We start from the raw sequence: 19,001 nt of genomic DNA on the forward strand, positions 1-19,001 counted from the left end.
TATATACACATATATACAAAAGGATTCAAACAGTTCATGAAAAATGGAATTAAAAGAGAATGAATTTTTCAATGAACTTTTTGAAGCCCCTTTGTATATACTTGAGTTTAAAAAAAAAAAAAAATTACAACTTGTGTGATCCTTGTGTAATCCATTTGGGACATGCATAGCATGTGGGAACAACTTAAGTCAGTTTAAATGAACTGCAGATAATCAGCTTACATTACGCACTTCACTGCTGGCTGAACCATTGGTGGCTTGAATCTACCCAGAGGAATCACGGAGGGTAGGTTTTGTAATCTGCTTCTAAAACATTAGTGCCATGACAATTCTGTGGAGCTGTTCTGTTCTGCGTAGATGAGGTCACAATGAGTTGGAACCAACTTGATGTCAATTAGCAATAATAATTTTTTCAATTTCTATCAACATAGTCATATTCTTGATGTTACTTTCAAAGTTCTGAAACATCATCTGCCTGTTCTGTGCTTGACGTATGTGTTGTAATTCTTTGTGTGAGTGCTTAGTGGTAATGGTCAAAATATCCAACCTTGATAAGTATTTATACTAATGACAATCTAGGCTAAAAAAAGTGGTTTTAGTTGCTATGGAGTCCGACTCCTGGCAACCCTGTGTGTACAGAAACTGCTCCATAGGGTTTTTAAGGCTGGGATCTTTTAGAAGCCAATCTCGAGGAACGTATCTCAGGTTCCTCTGGATGGGTTTGATCGTCCAATCTTTTATCTAGTATTTGGGCTATTTGTACCTCCCACAGACTGACATTTTGAAACCACCCAGATGCCCTCTGGAAGGAAGATCTGGCAATCTGCATCTGTAAAGATTATAGCCAAGAAAATCCTTTGGAGAAGTTCTATTTAGTTGCATGGGGTCACTATGAGTTGAATTGAATTGACCTTATGGCACCCAATAACACAAAAATAAGGGTAATAAAGAGAATTTCATTTAGGTCATGTTTTCTTTTTTGCAATTTTAACAAGCAGAGTAATTATTTAAAATATCCTATGCATTTGATTGTACCGTATTAAACCACCAAAATTTTCATAAACTTGTTTAACCCAGTGGCTTAGTTGGTTAAACATTGGAGTGTTAACCACAAGGTTGATAGTGCACACCCACCAGTCTGATCCCATAAAGATTTACAGCCTCAGAAACCCTGTACAAGTTGCTATGAGTCAGAATCAAAGCTGGGTGGAAGGAACCTTGATGGTGTAGTGGTTTAAGTGCTTGGCTGCTAACTGCAAGTTAGCAGTTTGAATCCAATGGCCACTTCAGAGAAAGATGTGGCAGTCTGCTTTCATAAAGATCAAAGTTTTAGAAAACCTATAGGGCAATTCTACTCTGTTCTATTGAGTCTCCTTGAGTTCAGCTGCTTTGGATTTCTTTAAAGTTGGGCTCAGTGAGGAGCCTGTGACCCTGTTATTATCAAGGGAATAAGTGGACAATTGGACAGTGTTCTTTTTTACCTCTTTGTGAGTATATAGATTCGGGAGCTTTGTGTGAGCAACTACCTAAAATCATGTAGTAGTAGCCAGCTGATTGTCCAGATGTTGTTGTTAGGTGCCTCCACCTTACCAAACATGATATCCTTTAGGTAAGGTTAAAAAACAACTACTACTGTTGCTGGAAATGGTACTTATTTCAGGAATGCATAGTACTTGAAGTCTTTACTAATAAGTGCCTTATGTTTTCAATTGTGTGATTCAACAGTTCTCCTCTATGACCTTGCTTCTTAACTGGAACCAGTTTTCTAATGTGGGAGATCTGGAAAGCCAACTCTAACACAAAGAGTCTGGAGTGTGGGTGGTATCCTATAGAAAAACAGTCTTTCCTTTAAAGCCCCTGGGTGTTCCTAAATCAGTTGGTACTAGAACATTTTGTGTATGTTTGAGTTTTTAATAACCTTTTATTGTTACGCTGTTAAGTGCTGTTGAGTTCATTCTGAATCATAGCAACCCCATAGGGTTTCCAAGGAACGACTGGTAAGCTTGAACTGCCAACCTTGCAGTTCAAACTGACCTTGAGGTTGAGTGCTTGTCCTATGGTACCACACCAGGACTTACTGTTAAATGTTATTTTAAATATAGAAGATTATTGTAGAAAATATGAATTATCAAAAAGAAAAAAAAACTTAACCTGTAGCTACCCAGAGATAATTCACTGTTCACATTTTGGCCTATATCCTTAATGTTCATTTTTAAGCACATACATATTGTTTTGTTATATTTTTATATCACTGGTATTGTAATCTGCTTTTGTCACCTGGTGTGTTGAGAACCTATTTCTGTGCAATTAAATATTTTCTACATCATTTCTAATAGCGGTGCATGTTTTACTACATTATGATACCATGTTTTATTTAACCTTACACCTGTTACTGGAGTCTGGTGTGGCACTGTGGATTAATGCACCAGAGTGCAAAGCATTTGAACTGCAAGGTCAGCTGTTCAAGCTCACCAGTCACTCCTCGGAAACCCTATACAGAGTCGCTTGAACAACAATACGGAGTCCTGGTGTGGTGCTGTGGGCTAATGCGTCGGGCTGCGGAGTCAGTTGGAACTACAAGGTCAGTGGTTCAGGCTTATCAGCCGCTCCTCGGAAACACTATACAGGGGCACTATGGTTCGGAATCGACTTGACGGAAATTAACAATAAGAAGTTGGTTTTTCTTTGGTTGGTTGCTTTGCTGATACAAATAGTACCATAATGAATATCCTAGTAGCTAAATCTTTGCAACATGTTTGACTTTTAGGACAAATTCCTAAGAATGGGATTTCAAGAGTCCAAAAGTATATATAAGAAGAATGTTTTTAAATGAATAATCTAAAATTACCCATCAGAAATTTGGACTAAGGTCCTTGTGGGTTTTTTGTTTGTTTGTTTGTTTGTTTTCTTTTCTTTTTTGAAGGAAGGAGGTTTAGAAGGGGTAGTGGAAAAAGTATTTTTTAAAAGATGAATGAATAGCAGAATTATTGTGAAAAAATCATTTTGAAATTCAGGATGATTATTTTGTATGTTCAGAGTGATATGATATATTTCTTACAGGGTCACAAGATGCTGCTCATGATCTGGATACACTGAAAAAGCACAAGGTAAAAAAATGCATATCATAGAGAAAGTGTTTTGTTGTTATATTTATTTCAGATAAGCTGTATTGATCCATCTTTGGTACATTTCAGAGTTTAATTAGTAGCATTTTATCTTTCAGTATAGTTGCAAAAATTACCGAACCTATTTAAAATGTTGGATTATGGTGTGACATTGTAGGATAAGCCCTGGACTGCTAACCTCGGGGTCAGCAGTTCAAATCCATCATCCACTCTTTGGAAATCCTATATAGGGTCACTGTGAGTCAGAACCAACTCAGCGGCACTTAACAACAACAACAATTTCAAATATGTGGACTTGTACTCTGCCCTTCAAGTTTTACATTCTTCTCTTTCCTTCGTGTACATAAGCAGATCTTCTTGCTTTGGCTTTTGTAGTTCTCTGTAGTTGTGAGCAGTGGAGTCGGTTCCAACTCATAGCGACCCTGTACAGGGTTTCCGAGGCTGTAAATCTTTATGGGAGCAGAAAGCCTCATCTTTCTCCTGCGGAACAGCTGGTAGTTTCAAACTGCTGACCCTGAGATTAGCAGCCTGATTTGTAAACATTACACTACCCAAACTCCTTAGTTCCTCTGTGGGATATACTGTTCTCATCTCTGTTTGTCAAAGTCCTACGCTTGCTTTGAATCTCAACTCACACACCATCCTGTCTTCCGGATTTCCATTTTCTTCCACCCTTCTCCATACAACTGAGGTGGTTCATTTTTATTCCAATATTTGCTCAAAATAATTTTAGACATCTACCATTTTGTCAAGCACTTCTTCAGGTCCTCAAAGTGTGATGGTTTGAGAGGTACAAAAGGAACCTGTTCATAAGAAGCTGATAGTCTGGAGGGATGGATGGAGGGTGGTGGAAAGAGAAGACACAGATAAGCAGCTCCAGGACTCATCTAGTGTGTTGTGTGTTATGATGGGTGCGCAAGAGTCCATAGGCAGTGATGGCCCTAAGACATGTATGTTTTGGTTTTGGATATAGGAAGGTTGGGGAAGTCTTTCTGAAGGAAGTTAATGTTAAAGTTGAGCCCTGAAGTTGGTGGGGAAGAAAAAGACAGAAAAGCATTTAGACAGAATGAATGCTGTACATGAAAGCCCAGAGGCAAGGCAAAGGCAGAAGAGAAGTTTAGTGCCCCTGAACTAGAGAGCTTGAGAAACAAGAGTACTTAGACACAGACCAGTTCACAAAAGGCCATGTAAACCAGAGTAATTTATTTGGACATGATCCAAAAACCAGTGGGGAGCCGTAGACAAGTTTTACCTGGGGCATTGACAGAATCCAGTTTGCATGTTAGAAAACTTGTGCTTTAGAGAAATTATGTAAAACAGATTGGAGGGTTGCTCCAATTAGGAATGGAGAAACCAGTTATGAAGCTGTTGTGATATAAATAAAAGCTGGTGGTGGCTTAGATTAGGATGCTGGTTTAGATTGGGATAGTGAAGTGGATAGATTTGAGGGTTTTCTAAAAGGTAGAATTTTCACAAGTTTGTGATCAACCATTGCTTCATATGCACGTGAAGGTTGGACAATGAATAGGGAAGTATCGCTGTATTTGAATTACGGTTTTGGAGAAGAATATTAAAACTACCAGGGGCTGCCCGTTGTTGTTGTTAGGTGCTGTCAAGTTGGTTCCAATTCATAGCGACCCTATATAGGGTTTCTGAGGAGCAGCTGGTGGATTTGAACCCCTAACCTTGTTCTCCATCCAGTGCTGATTCTGTAGCACCACACCACTGCCAGTAGAACAAGTAAATGTGTCCTGGAAGAAATGCCATCAGAATGTTCCTTAGAAGCCAGAATGGTGAGACTTTGTCTCTCATACTTTGGACATGTTATCAGGAGGGACCAGTGTCTTGAGAAGGACATCATGCTTGGTAAATGGAGGGCTGCGAAAAAGGGAAAGACCCTCATTGAGATGGATTGATACAGTGGCAACAGCAATGGGCTCAAGTGAAAAATTAGAAAGATTAAAAATTAGGTTATGGTCAATGAAAAAATGGGATTCTTGAATTTATGGTACCAAAGCTAGAACAGTTCTGAGTGATGACCTTGAGGGAGGGTGATTGAAATGGAGTGATGACAAAGATCATTGGAGGTGAGGTGGTCAGGGAACTGTTAAATCCAAATGGAAATTAACACCACTCATGATAATAGTAGAACTTGAGGGTATATAAACAAACTGAGAACCTGGTGCCTAAGGTACACACAGGATAAAAGATGGAATATCAGTTGACAAGAAACTCTAAGAGTAATACAGGCTATAAAAGAAACTATGTGGGAGGAGCAGGGTAATACAAATGGTTAATGGGATTGGCTGCTAACTAAAAAATTGAAGGTTCAAGTACACCCAGAGGCACCTCTGAAGAAAGGTCTGCTTATCTACTTTCAAAAATCAGCCATTGATAACTCTGTGGAGCACAGTTCTATTCTGATATACTTGGGCTCACCGTGAGTTGAAATCGATTCAGTGCCAACTGGCTTACAACCCTGTTTCCTACACATAAGGTAAATGCTCTATGTGAGAGTGGAGTAGTGTGGTTTTATAACATTTTACACATTGTTTATGTGCTGAAATATATTAAGCTCCTTCTCAGGAGGTGCAAGCAGTTAGCAGTTGACTACTAACTTAAAAGTTAGCTCAAAGCTACCCAGCACAAACAAAAGCCTGGCATCCTGGTCTCATAAAGAGAACCACCAAGAAAATCATCAGGACTAGTTCAACTGTAACACATGAATCACCTGGACTACAATTGCTTTTTCCTTTTGTGCTAAGCCTGTTTTAGGTGCAATAAAGTTCTTGCTTTTAAAGTATGGCACTTTCAGAAGAGAATACATCTTCTAAAATAGTTGAAACAAGGGAGTGAGGGGACTGGTAGGAAGGCAATGTGAGTCAGGCTAGGTCTTTCTGCAGCTGAGACTTTAACTGTTATTATGACCAAGTCAACCATGCTTGGTAGTAATGGTAGTGGTAGTGGTGTGCTGTGCTGTGCTGTGCAGTTGGTTCCTACTTATAGTGACCCTGCATAGGGTTTCTGAGGCTGTAAATTAAATCTTTACGGAAGCAGAAAGCTTCATCTTTCTCCCATGGATCAGCTGGTAATTTTGAACTGCTGGCCTTGAGGTTAGCAGCCCGAGGCCTAACCACTATGCTACTAGAGCTCCTCAGCCATGCTTAGATTGAGGAAAAGAGCACTTCAGGCAGAGAGAATGACAGGCAAGTGTGAAGGTTCTTGTGGAAATGAGTTCAATACTCTAGTTCTCCTTTAGAAAATAACTTTCTTCTATAGTCTGAGCACCTTCCAATTTAGACCTTATTACCATCAGTGGACATGTTTTCTTTTCATCCAGTAGTTAAGTGTTTAACTACTAAGCAAAAGGTTGACAGTTCAAACCCACCCAGAAGCACCTCAGATATAAGGCCTAGCAATCTGCTTATGAAAGATCACTGTCTTTAAAACTCTGTGAAGTCATTCTATTCAGCTCACATGAGGTTTCCATGAGGTGGAATCAACTTGATGTTAACTATCAACACTTATTTAACAGTCTTTTAGAAGTTAGGAACTTTATCCTGTTTATCTTTTTTGCCCACAGTGCTGAAGAAAAAGAAAAAATTGAATTGAGACTAAAAAATTTTATATGATAAATACTTGCAGTTAATTTTGCAACTGATAATAACTAATAACCAACTAGTTAATTAGCTTGACTGTCAACAAAATATCTGTGTGCTTAAACTGGGCAATTTTTGGTTTAGCATAATAATTACTGTATGACAGTAAGGGGGATGATGCCTAAGGATTTGTGTTATCCTTGAATTGCATAAGAATATAAGAATTACTGTTAAAAGATTGGAACAAGGGAATGAGAGACTGATAAATGTGTTCATTGGTGTCTTAGTTATCTACCCTCTGCCAACGAGTCAATTCTGACTCATGGTGACCTTATGTAGGATTTCTGAGGATATAAATCTTTATGGGAACAGAAAATCTCCTCTTTCTCACTTGGAGCAGATAGTGGATTCAAACTGCTGACCTTGTAGTTAGCAGCCCAGCGTGTAACCCACTGTGCCAACAGTGCTCCTTTGTTATCTCTGCTGCAGTAACAGAAATCCCACAAGTGGATGGCTTTAGCAAACAGAAATTGATTCTCTCACAGTTTAGGAGGCTACAAGTCCAAATTTAGGGTGCCAGCTCTAGGGGAATGCTTTCTGCCTCTTTGTCTTCTGGTTCTAGGAGGCTCTCAATGCAGAAACCCCAGGTCCAAAGGATATGCCCCGCTCCTGCCTCTCTTTCTTGGTGGTAGTAGGTCCTTCTATCTCTGCTTGTTCCTTTCTTCATTTTTTTATAGATAAAAGGCGATGCAGGCCATATCCCAGGGAAACTCCCTTACTATCAGATCAGGGCTGTGACATAAGTAAGGATGTTGCACCCGACCTTAATCCCCTTACAATGGATAGATCACATCGTGGGGAAAGATTACATAATTACATAATTTCCAAATTACATCGTTACATAACTGCCAAACCTCTGTGTATTAAACTGAGCCAAGATGAAATATATTTTGAGGGGACACAATTCAATCCATGACAATTGATTATTGTTTCTAATCCTCTCTTATAAGGAGCTGTGGTAGCGTAGTGGTTACGAATCGGGCTGCAAACTGCAAAGTCAGCAGTTCAAAACTACCAGCTATTCTGTGGGAGAAAGATGAGGCTTTCTGCTCCTGTAAAGATTTACAGCCTCGGAAACCCTGTACAAGGTTTTTATGAGTTGGAATCAACTCCATGGCATATAACAGCAACAACAACATCCTCTCCTATAATGCTAGTTCATATAGCTTTATCCTGGAGATGTGAACCAGAACCTTCTGAGTGTCCATCTAAGGTGTAACTATTGGTCTCTCCCCATGCTAGGCAAAGAAGAGTGAAGAGTGAAGATGATCAAAGATACATAGAAACAGTTAGTCCAAAGGACTAGTGAACTCTGCAAACCCCAGCCTCCATGGCCCTGAGATGAGAAGAATTAGATGGTACCTGGCTATCACTCCTCATTGATCTGAGCTCTAAAAAGGATTGCAATAGGAAGTCCTGGATTGAGTAAGAAAAAATGTGGAACTAAACTAAATAAAAAAAGACTAGGCTTACTTGTCTGATATAGACCGATAGGTAGCCTCATGCAAAAATGGTGTGCAGCCCACATGTAACCTCCTCCAGCTTCCTATATGGGAGGAGAATAACCATCATCAGGCCAAGACTGGTTCTTACGAGGTGGAGGTCAGACATGCCTGCACTCTATAACTTTTAAAAATCCTATTCTGATAACCAGTCATCCCTCCCATAGTACTGTATTTCTCTGCTAGATTCAATAATCTGTTGCAAAGGCCATACAGAATTCATAGACAACACTCATGATTATGTGATTAACAATTCAGCATACAGCAGTTCTCAGGTCAGGAATGACTGTTCTCAGCCATACTGCTGGAAAGCCTCTCTCTCATTCCCAGTCTCTCATTCATGTGTCCCTTTGGCTTCTGCTTAATGAAAGTATTACAAGTGTTACCAGCTCTTTAGTGCCCTGCAGATCAAGGCCCAAAAGGCCTATTGTTCAAGCTACTCTCCTGCCAGAAAGCTCTCATAGTTACTCAGTGGACTTGGAAGCCTGTTGCACTGTGTCTCTGTGCAGCAGTCTCTCCGGCCACCTCTGCTGCCGCTGCTTTTCCAGGCAGGGATCTTGTGCTCTGTTCGTGGCTCTTCTTTCTTGATGGCCCTGGGATCCTCTGTGCCTACTTCTGAGAGGCTCCTTTTAAACCTAGAGAGATGGCAAAACTAACCAATTCTCCCTCCCCACCAGTGACCCCAGCCAGTGTGAGAGTTACAAAGATCATTGTTAGAAAAAACATAATAAGTAATTCACTTACTACAAATCCTCATTACTATGATCTTTGTTGTTGTTGTTGTTAAGTGCCATTGAGTCGGTTCTGACCCATAGCGGCCCTATATACGGTTTCCGAGGAGCGACTGGTGAGCTTGAACTGCCAATCTTGCAGTTCAAACGGCTTTGCAGTCTGCACATTAATCCACAGCCCCACACTAGGACTCCACTATGATCCTTAGACACTCTTTAAGTGAATTTAATATTGAACAATAACATCAGGAAAGCATGCACTCCTTAGAACAATCAGCCATTCAAGATCAAAAGAGCATACAAGGAATAAAGCTCAGAAAGCAAGACGGGATAGGAAAGAAGGACAAATGTAAACAGTAAACACAGGGAGGAAGTGGGAAGAGTGCTGAAATGCTGGTCAGGATTCCAATCATTGTCACAAAACAATGTGTATGAATGGAATAACCAATTTGTTCTGTAAAACTTTTACCCAAATCACAATAAAAAGTTAGGGGAGAAAAATTCTGGTGTCTCTGAATACAATGACCCTGTTAGAACCTTGGGGGAAATAAGGCTCAACTGAGCAGATGAATAGATAATTTAGAGGTGCTACAAAATGCAATTATTGATTTATATGCAAGTCATAAAGCAAAATAATATTCTAGAATTAAAGGAAAGGACTATATAGAATTATAGTGGGATTTCTATGTTGTGAAAGGTCATTTTTAGAAATCTCTGTAGAAATTTCATTTTAACATTTATATACAATTAGAATGATTGCTTTATTAATAAAGTGATTTTTGAATGCCAAGTGTATGCTACTAGAGGGACAGTAGAGGAAAGGAATGTAAGTGTAACATAAAATGTTCCACGTTATTTATTCCAGCATCATTTATAATAGCAAATGATTGAAAACAAGCCCCGTGTTCAATAGGGGCCTTGTTAAATAAACAATAACACACCCACGCCACAGAACACAATTTAGCTGTAAAAAAGAACGTATGAAAAGGCTCTTTACATACTGATATGAAAAGATCTATAAGACATATTTAAGTGACTGGGGGCGAGGAGTCCCCACGAGGGAAAGGGAATAAATAAAATACTTTCATAAAGATATTTTTTAAAGTGATACAGAAGCCAATGAAAGTGTGTACGGCCATCAAGTTGATTCCCACTCATAGTGATCCAATAGCACAGATAAGAACTTCTTATGGTTTCCAAGACTATAAACCTTTATGGGAGCAGATGGTCTCATCTTTCTCCTGCTGAGTAAGTGGTGAGTATGAACCACTGACTTTGCAGTTAGCAGCAGCCCAACATTGAAACCACCAAGCCACCATTACTCCTTTGCTGTTGCTACTGCTACTGTGTACTGTCAAGTCAATGCTGACTCATAGCAACTTTATAGGGTTTCCCAGGCTGCAAATCTTTTGTTGTTGTTGTTAAATGCCATTGAGTTGATTCTATCCCACAACGACTCTTTATAGGGTTCTGAGGAGCACCTGGTGAGCTTGAACCGCCGACCTTGCAGTTCAAATGGCTTTGCAGTCTGGCGCATTAACCCACAGCCCCACACAAGGACTCCTTTGCAAATCTTTATGGGAGTGGAAAACCTAATCTTTCTTCTATGGAGTGGCTGGTGACCTTCGAACTCCAGGGTAGGGGATAATGGAGTGAATAGGGACTTAGTGGGAGCAAGACTTCCCAATGAGATGTATTTGGCACTGTGGGCTAATGCATCAGACTGCAAAGTTGTTTGAACCACAGGGCGGTGGTTCAAGCCTACCAGCTGCTCCTTGGAAACCCTATACAGGGTCACGATGGGTCGGAATCGACTTGACACTTAACAACAACAATGTAATGAAAGGCAGAATCATATAATCTTGCCCAGAAATGCACTAAGGTGAGAGTGACTTGACATTGTCAGACTTCATTGTAGAAAGTGAAAGTACAGTTCAGACTTTATCTTCTAGAGATGTTCTTCCCTTCTTTTTACTATTCTCCTTCTATATCTTTAAAAGTCTTTCCTGAGTAGACATTTGAGGTTTTTTTCTGTTATCTTCTTTACCACAAGGTAGTTAGTCTCATAATTGGCTGAAGTCTGTCTTCGTATCTTAGTAAATATTCCTGGTCCTGAGCCACAGAAAATAATTTGAGCTACCTGGGCAAGGAAAAAGGATATACTGTACAGGGGGATCCCTGGAGCGCAAGGGCAGGGAGAATGGCCCAGCCTCACCAGGGACCGGAACCAGAGATTGGAAGGCCATCTGAGACAGCTGCTCTCTCCCACTGATGCCTTTGATCTTCTCTGCATATCTACTTCATTTTTCTCATTTGGCAACAGGAATTTTTTTCTGAGCACATAACAAAACATGGCTTCCTTATAGCTCCCAAGATTGTTGATCATTTGGGCTGTCTTTTAGATCTGTTTTTAGAAACCTCAGGTAATTTGATGATCTAGCCAGTTATACTGGGAAAAGAAGTGGGGAACCTCTGTGGGTGGTAGGGGCAGAGTGGAAAAGTTGAACAAATCCTCTAAAATACACATGAAAATACAAAAAAAAAAAAAAAAAACAGGGGCAGAGTGGAAAAGTTGAACAAATCCTCTAAAATACACATGAAAATACAAAAAAAAAAAAAAAATACTGAGGTGAGGCAAAACATAAGAACCCACTAGAAAATGAGAATAAATGCAGTAAGGGACTTTATCCTGAGAAGAAGCAGTGACTCATTTTTCTCATCCAGTTAGCCTTTGGACTCTCTATGAGGGCTTTCCACATGGCTCATTCCGCAGGCTTGGCGGAGTCTAAGAAAAGGACTGAAATGCACAGATAGTGTAGGACGATGTGTATGTGGCCTGAGCTGAGGATCATCTGATAGGTCCTTCATGACATCTCTCCAGGACTAATTCACCAGTCTATGATCATGATGCCTTGTCACTGATATTTATATATAGCTCATAAGCATTGTTCTAGTAAAGACTGTTAAGAATGCAAAACCAATTATAGAAAGGGAAGTTTTGTGCCATGGATGTACTTCAGTTAATTTGATTTTTCTGTGGACATTCACTGATTTTCTCAACAAATACTTTAAGCATTTTCTGTGTTCTCTTTAATTGTGACTAAGCTAAACACAGCCTTTACTTGTCCTTAGTTTTTCTTGTGCAGTGACAGAGATCATCTCTAAGTGTTAAGGTCTGTAGAGCAAGTACAGGGTGCTGTGTGTGCACATAAAAGGAGCACTTAGTCTGGTAAGGTGTGAGGTAGTCAGAGGCTTCCTGAAGGAAATAGCATTCAAATGGATCATTCTTAAATTTCATATCCTTGATACAGATCTCAACATTCCAGTTTCTTCAGATAATCTAACTCATGAGGATTTTTGAAAACCATCTTTTTTTTTTTTTTCTTTCTTTCTCGCCCACTCTCTCTAAGGTGACTCATATTCTCAATGTTGCATGTGGAGTTGAGAACACTTTCCTCAGTGATTTTACATACAAGAGCATTCCTATATTGGATCTGCCAGAAACAAATCTCCTATCTTATTTTCCAGAGTGTTTTGAATTTATTGAGCACACAAAAACGAAGGTAAGTTTTGTTTCAATCCACAGTTTGTCAAAAGCAGATATTTGAATGTATGGGTCCATTACTCAGTCTTTAGTCTGTCGTAATGAAGCTTGAAAGAAAGATTTTAAAATGTCCCCTCCAACAATATTTTATTCCCCCTTAAAACTACTTAGTTGTCCTGTTGCTTTTTTCCTAATGAGACTTTTTTTTTTTTTTTTTAATAGTCCAATTGCTCATTTTACTAGGCCTCACTGAGAATTGTTTGGAGAAAAAAATTTCAGTTATTGAATTTTCCTGTATGTAAAGTTAGATTTTCCTTCACAGTTTACAACCACCTGAATTCTGACCAATTTGCAAGATAATCAGGTGGTCTGTAGAATTGTTGTTAAAAGGTTGGTTCCACTCAAAGAGATTTTAAATATAATAGAAGGAAAGGGGGCCTGGGCCCGCCTCACAATTGTTCTGTGTTGAGCCCAGTGTTGCAGTCTCTGTGTCAATCCATCTTGTGGACGGTATTCATCTTTTTTTGCTGACCCTTTGCTGTATCATGCATGGTGTCCTTTTCCAGAGACTGGTCCCTCTTGATGACATCTCCAAAGTACATGAGACGAAACCTCCTCATCCTTGGTTCTAAGGAGCATTCTGACTGTACTTCTTAGAGCCAAGGCATTCTTCACCAACACCTTAATCCAAATGCATGGATTCTTTAGTCTCCTGTATGCATTGTATAGCTTTCCCATGCATATGAGGCAATTGAAAATACTGTGGTTTGGGTCAGGTGCATTTGTTCTCAGAGACTTCTCTTGTCCTATTAGTATGTAAGCATTCATTTTAGTGACTGGGGTAGAGGTTGTAGCTCAATATAGGTTTTTTCCTTTCTTTTTTGACTCTGAGATAAATATTTTTAACGAAATGAATCTGTTTCTTTCCTACAGGCCAGTATTTTGTTTGTTTGTTTTATTTTTAAATTTTGGTAGCAAACCATTTACCATTAATACAGTCTTCATATTAATATATATTTTTAAGGTTTTTATTGTGGATTGAGTGAAAGGTTACAGGGCAGATCATCAGTTTTACGTTCAACAAATCATACAACTTGTTTCATCATATTGATTATAATCCCCTTCATGTACCATCATTAACAGTATTTCTCTCTATTTACTTTAGCTTTTTTTTTTTAAGTACTCGGGCATATATAATAATTTATACCACCAGAAGGCACATTCTGCAAGTTTCCCTCCTGGCCGCCATCTCTTAAGTCCCTCTCTTCCCATGAATCTAGAGTCCTCAGCTGCTCCCTCTCTCCATGTCCTCGTCTCTTCCTCCATCTCTAGTGTCACTGCTTCTCTGGATAAGGTCTCGCATTTCACTTTTCACATAAATTTTCTTCATCAAGTTGTTTAGTCATTCCCATTACCCATTCTAGACTATTTTTCATCACTTTTAACAGAAGCTCAGTGGTCTATGCAATTTTAATAATGGAATTTTAGGACAGAACATGGGAACACTGAATGGTTTAAAATTAAGAAAGGTGTACGACAGGGTTGTATTCTTTCACCATGCTTATTCAACCTGTGTGCTGAGCAAATAATCCAAGAAGCTGGGCTATAGGAATAAAAACGTGGCATCAGGATTGGAGGAAGGCTCATTAACAATCTGCGATAAGCAGATGATACAACCCTGCCCAAATAGACATTAAGCAACAATGCAAAACTGTATGTATGTATAAGTAAAATAGACTTTAAAATGTTCACAGGAATATTTTATTATCTGTGAGCATAGCTTACAGAATTAGATATCTTAGTTACTTTACTAATTTTTCCCTTGATAAAACTCAAAGAACAGGTACTGAAGACTTAAAAGATGATGGGAGTTTTGCACAAACTTTTTGAAGCCCCGTCATATGTTTAGTAACATTGTTGACTTTCATTCTACCATAAGTTCCTCAGAGACTGTTTTCATTCTACCATTAGTTCTTCAGCTTTCAGACCATATTGTTTCCAGTTTTTAATTGAGATATTAGGTGCAAGGAACAAGACCTGAATTTAGCTCAATTAATCTGTCAACAAATATTAATTAGTTATTCTGAGAAAATGTGAGAGATGTACATTGCTGCCCTCAGAAGTTTGAAAGCTGTTATTAATAGCTTGAGAACCAAGCACTCTATCAAGTGAAAATAGCATAACATTGCACTGTCTATCCATAGGTAAAGGAGCTCTGGTAATGTAGTGGTTATGAATCAGGCTGCTAACCTCAAGGTCGGCAGTTCGAAAGTACCAGCTGTTCCGTTAGCGAAAGATGAGGCTTTCTGCTTCCATAAAGATTTACAGCCTCAGAATCCCTGTACAGACTCGCTATGAGTCAGAACTGACTCTACGGCATATAACAACAACAACAGCAGCATCCATGAGTAAGGTGGAGGGTCAGAGAAAAAGAGGAAGCCCCCCAGCAAGATGGATTGGCAAAGTGGCAGCATCAGTGGGCTCAAGCGTGGCAATGATAGTGAGGTTGGCCCAGGATCGGGGGAAGTGTTTCATTCTTCTATGGTCGCTATGAGTCAGTACCGACTCAGTGGCACCTAACACCAACAACACCCATAGCAAAATGGCAGTGTGACATTTGTCAGATGCTTTCCTCTCAGAAATGCAGAACAAAATTCTCATAAAATGGATGCCTTATAAAATAATTTATTCTCATAAAATAAACTACAAAAATAAGCTGTTGCTACATAGTAAGAAAAATAACAGGTATACAAAATAACAAGTATACAGTGAATAATTGTGCTTTGTTTTATTTTACAGAAATAATTAAAATTTGGAAATTAGTAATACTATCTATAGGAAAATAAAATTTTAAACTTTGTTTTGATTTGAGGATTTCCAAAATACTAATTTTATCATTATTTAGTTTTCTTTAAAAGAGGTAAATTGGCAAGCTTTTAATGACCTATCTAGGAAAGAGATTTTGCAATAGATTTATGAGTCTAAGAAAACTGCTTTGCAGTTTTGTTAATTTATGCAGTGGGGAGAGAATTTCCAATAGTACCTTTTTCCCTTTCCCACCTCTCTAAAATGTCTGAAGACTGTAGGCAGTGTTCTCATAGTTCACTTCATTTCGTTTAGATCATTCACTTTGAAAAGCTTGAATTAGGCCAAGGTGTATCAACACTGTTCCATCAGGTCTATCACATTCATTATTAATGCAGTATTGCCCCCATCAGCATTGATCTTGCGCTGTGTCCCTTTTCACTTGTAAAGTATCCTTTGCAAGTTACCTGAAACATTTTTTCAGTTATTGACTTCATCCTGGTATCTGTTTACACTTTCCACTTCACATTGTTACTATTAAAGTCATGTCTCTTCAAAATAAAATATAGCCCAGGGTACATTTTTCTCCTAGCTGATTGTTTTGCACATAGATTACCAAGCTAGTAACACTAGTGTTTTTATTTTTTTATAGGAACATTATGTATCTGACTGTCTACAGGCTTTCTGTTTAGTTTGTGATTATGGTTTTATTTACATTCCCATATATACAAGACTTCTTTATAGTATTTACGAACAAAGAAAGCACTTTGAGGACTAAGGTGTGCCTACCCATGCCATGATATTTTCAGTAGCCTCACAAGCATGTGAAAATTGGACAATGCCTAAGGAAGACTGTATAAGAATTGATACATTTGAGTTATTGTGTTGGAGAAGAATATTAAAAGTAGACTTCCAGAAAAGCAAACAAATCTGTGTTGGAAGTGCAGCCAGAATGCTCCTTAGAAGCCAGAATGGGGAGAAATCCTTTGGCTATGTTTTCATCCTTTGGATATGTTATCAGGAGGGACCAGTCTCTGGAGAAAGACATTATGCTTGCTAAAATGAAGGGTCAGTGAAAAGCAGAAAGACCTCCTATGAGATGGATTGGCACAGTGGCAACGTCAATGTTGAGAGGATGGTACTGGGCTGGGCAGTGTTTGTTCTGTTGTGCATTGGGTGCCTATGAGTCAGAACCAACTTGACAGCACCTAACCAGAAGAACAATATATTCCCTATGATTTTTTACTCTTATTTATGTAAATGTGGCTGCCAAGTTACCAGGTGTTTATGTATGCTTTATTACATTATTCTAGTTTAATAAAAGTTACTATTTTAGAATTCCAAACATATCAGGAAGGCAATCCTGGGGAGGAGTTGGAGGAAGGTGAGTGGCCGAAGGTGGGGTTGATTAATTCTTACACTGCAATGAATTGTATTTTGATAATCTAAGATGAGATTGGTTGATTTTTTAAAAATTTCAGCAATATGAGTATGCTTAATTGACTTCATAACCTTTCTCAAATGAATAATGAATATTGTTATTTGATTTCTATTGCAGGATGGAGTGGTTCTTGTTCATTGTAATGCAGGAGTTTCCAGAGCTGCTGCAATTGTAATTGGCTTCCTGATGAATTCTGAAGAAATCTCTTTTACTAGTGCTTTTTCTTTGGTGAAAAATGCCAGGCCTTCCATATGTCCAAATGCTGGTTTCATGCAGCAGCTTCGTTCCTATCAAGAGAACAAGGAAAGTAATTTGTTATTGTTGTTAAGGGCCGTGGAGACGATTCCGACCCATAGCGACCCTGTATAGGGTTTCAAAGGAGCAGCTGGTGAGCTTGAACCACCGAACTTGCAGTTCAAACGATTTTGCAGTCTGAGGCATTAGCTCACAGCGCCACACTAGGACTCCGAAAGAAAGTAATAAGCGTGACAAAATAAAGGAATTAGAAAGTGACAACAGTTCAAAATTGGTTTTAGCAGATATTGGATAACTAATTTCTGAAATGACCTTTGTACCGACCTTTTTCCTCTCTGTGGAGCTTAAATGTGTGAAAAGTTCCATTTTTCTTGTTTGTTTGTTTGTTTGTTAGTTAGTTAACCCTATGCAGCGTTGCTATGCGTCCGAACGAACTCAATGACTCAACAGCATTTAACAACAACAACAAAGTGTATAAATGAGTGTTTAAATTAATGACGCCTTTGATGTTATAGTGTGTGATCAAAATGCTTTGAATTGCTAAGGGAAAATAAAAATATGCTAGCAATCATTGATTTCTGTAGAAGGTGGTTTAGTTTTGAAATCCAAATTAACGCATGGTAAGAGTAAATCCATTGACGAGGTCGTTTTGGATACCAGCAACTGTTTTTATGAAGGAAAAATTTGCAGCACTTTGTTGACTTACTATTTCTGAGAGAAGAAAATATTTTAGTAAAAACTCTTCAAGATTAAAACGAATAGTTTAAACTTCTCAAATGAAGTAGCTTGAATCTGAAGGCTTGTACAACATTAATATAATGGTTATAATATAAGAGGTTTAGGTCCCCTGTTAAAAACTTACCTACTTTTGAGAGAGTCCTAAGTTCTGGGCCTGCCAGCTTTGTTTCTTCTTCTGGACTCGAGGCCTCTTCCACAAACATGCTTCGCCAGTTCCTCAGTCAGGCCAAGAAACACCTGAGCTTGATCCCTCTCTTGTATTTATTGGAGCTGGCATGCGTCTGGTATTGTTTAATCCAGATGTCAGTTGAGACAGAAAGAATAACCCAAAACCATGGAACAAACTGGGTCCCAATGAGCAATTATTGTACATAGGGTCACCCTGAATCAGTACAGATTCAATACAACCTAGCAACAACAACAACAAAGCAACAACTGTATTATTTCTAGGTGATGATCTATTTTATTACATATTTCTCTATTTTTATTTCTTTTAGATATTTAAAAGACAATACATATTTGCTTTTAAATTCTTGGTTAATAACCTGTGGACAAACACAAAATTATGTATTTTAGAGTATAAATTATTTTAGGTCTATGGATGTCACGTCCAACAAGTGGCTATACTCCGAGACCCACATGAAGAGATTAAACCCGAGTAGGGGCGATGGGCGATTAGAAATAAAAGAAACACACAAGACAATTGAAATAAGTAAAGTTGTAACCAGGTGGGACGCAGCACTTTCATGGTGATACTGCAGCTCTGACCTACGTTCAGCATGTTTATTATATACACATATCAAAGGAGGTGCTGGGGGCAGGGAAAAGAAAAACATCCGGTGTTATTGATGCATGCAGTAAGAGGGACTTTATCAGAAGAATGTAGTCGCTAGAGAGACAGAGATAGGGCAGCTAGATGGTTTTGCAGACTAAACTGAAGTCCGTGGCTACTTACAAGGAAAGACTTCACAAATTCCTTGTTCCCTGAGGCAGGTTTTGCAAGTCCCTCAGGGGGCTGCCTAACCTGGGAGCAGCCCAATATTTGGACCACACTGTTTAGTTGTAATCCTTCGATTAAACTGACCCCAACTAAACTGAGACTTTTGGTTTAGTTGCTCTCAGCATATGGAGATTTATTGTGTCACTTCAATAAATAAAAGACAAAAGGAAGATAAGATAAATGGCATTAGTATGGATAGGT

The 19,001-nt window shown here is 38.8% G+C and overlaps 1 protein-coding gene across 1 annotated transcript in view; it reads left to right on the top strand.

Annotated features, from left to right (window-relative positions):
• The window catches only part of DUSP19 (dual specificity phosphatase 19), a 21,752-nt gene extending 4,395 nt beyond the window's left edge, over positions 1 to 17,357 (top strand). The window contains exons 2-5 of the mRNA XM_006864061.1: positions 3,061 to 3,107; positions 12,428 to 12,580; positions 16,925 to 17,114; positions 17,281 to 17,357. Coding sequence (XP_006864123.1) covers positions 3,061 to 3,107; positions 12,428 to 12,580; positions 16,925 to 17,114; positions 17,281 to 17,357 — 467 coding nt within the window. The remainder of the gene's footprint in view (positions 1 to 3,060; positions 3,108 to 12,427; positions 12,581 to 16,924; positions 17,115 to 17,280) is intronic.
• Positions 17,358 to 19,001: the final 1,644 nt, after the last annotated feature.

Source organism: Chrysochloris asiatica, unplaced genomic scaffold (assembly GCF_000296735.1).
Source record: "Chrysochloris asiatica unplaced genomic scaffold, ChrAsi1.0 scaffold00059, whole genome shotgun sequence".
Taxonomy (NCBI): Eukaryota; Metazoa; Chordata; class Mammalia; order Afrosoricida; family Chrysochloridae; genus Chrysochloris; species Chrysochloris asiatica.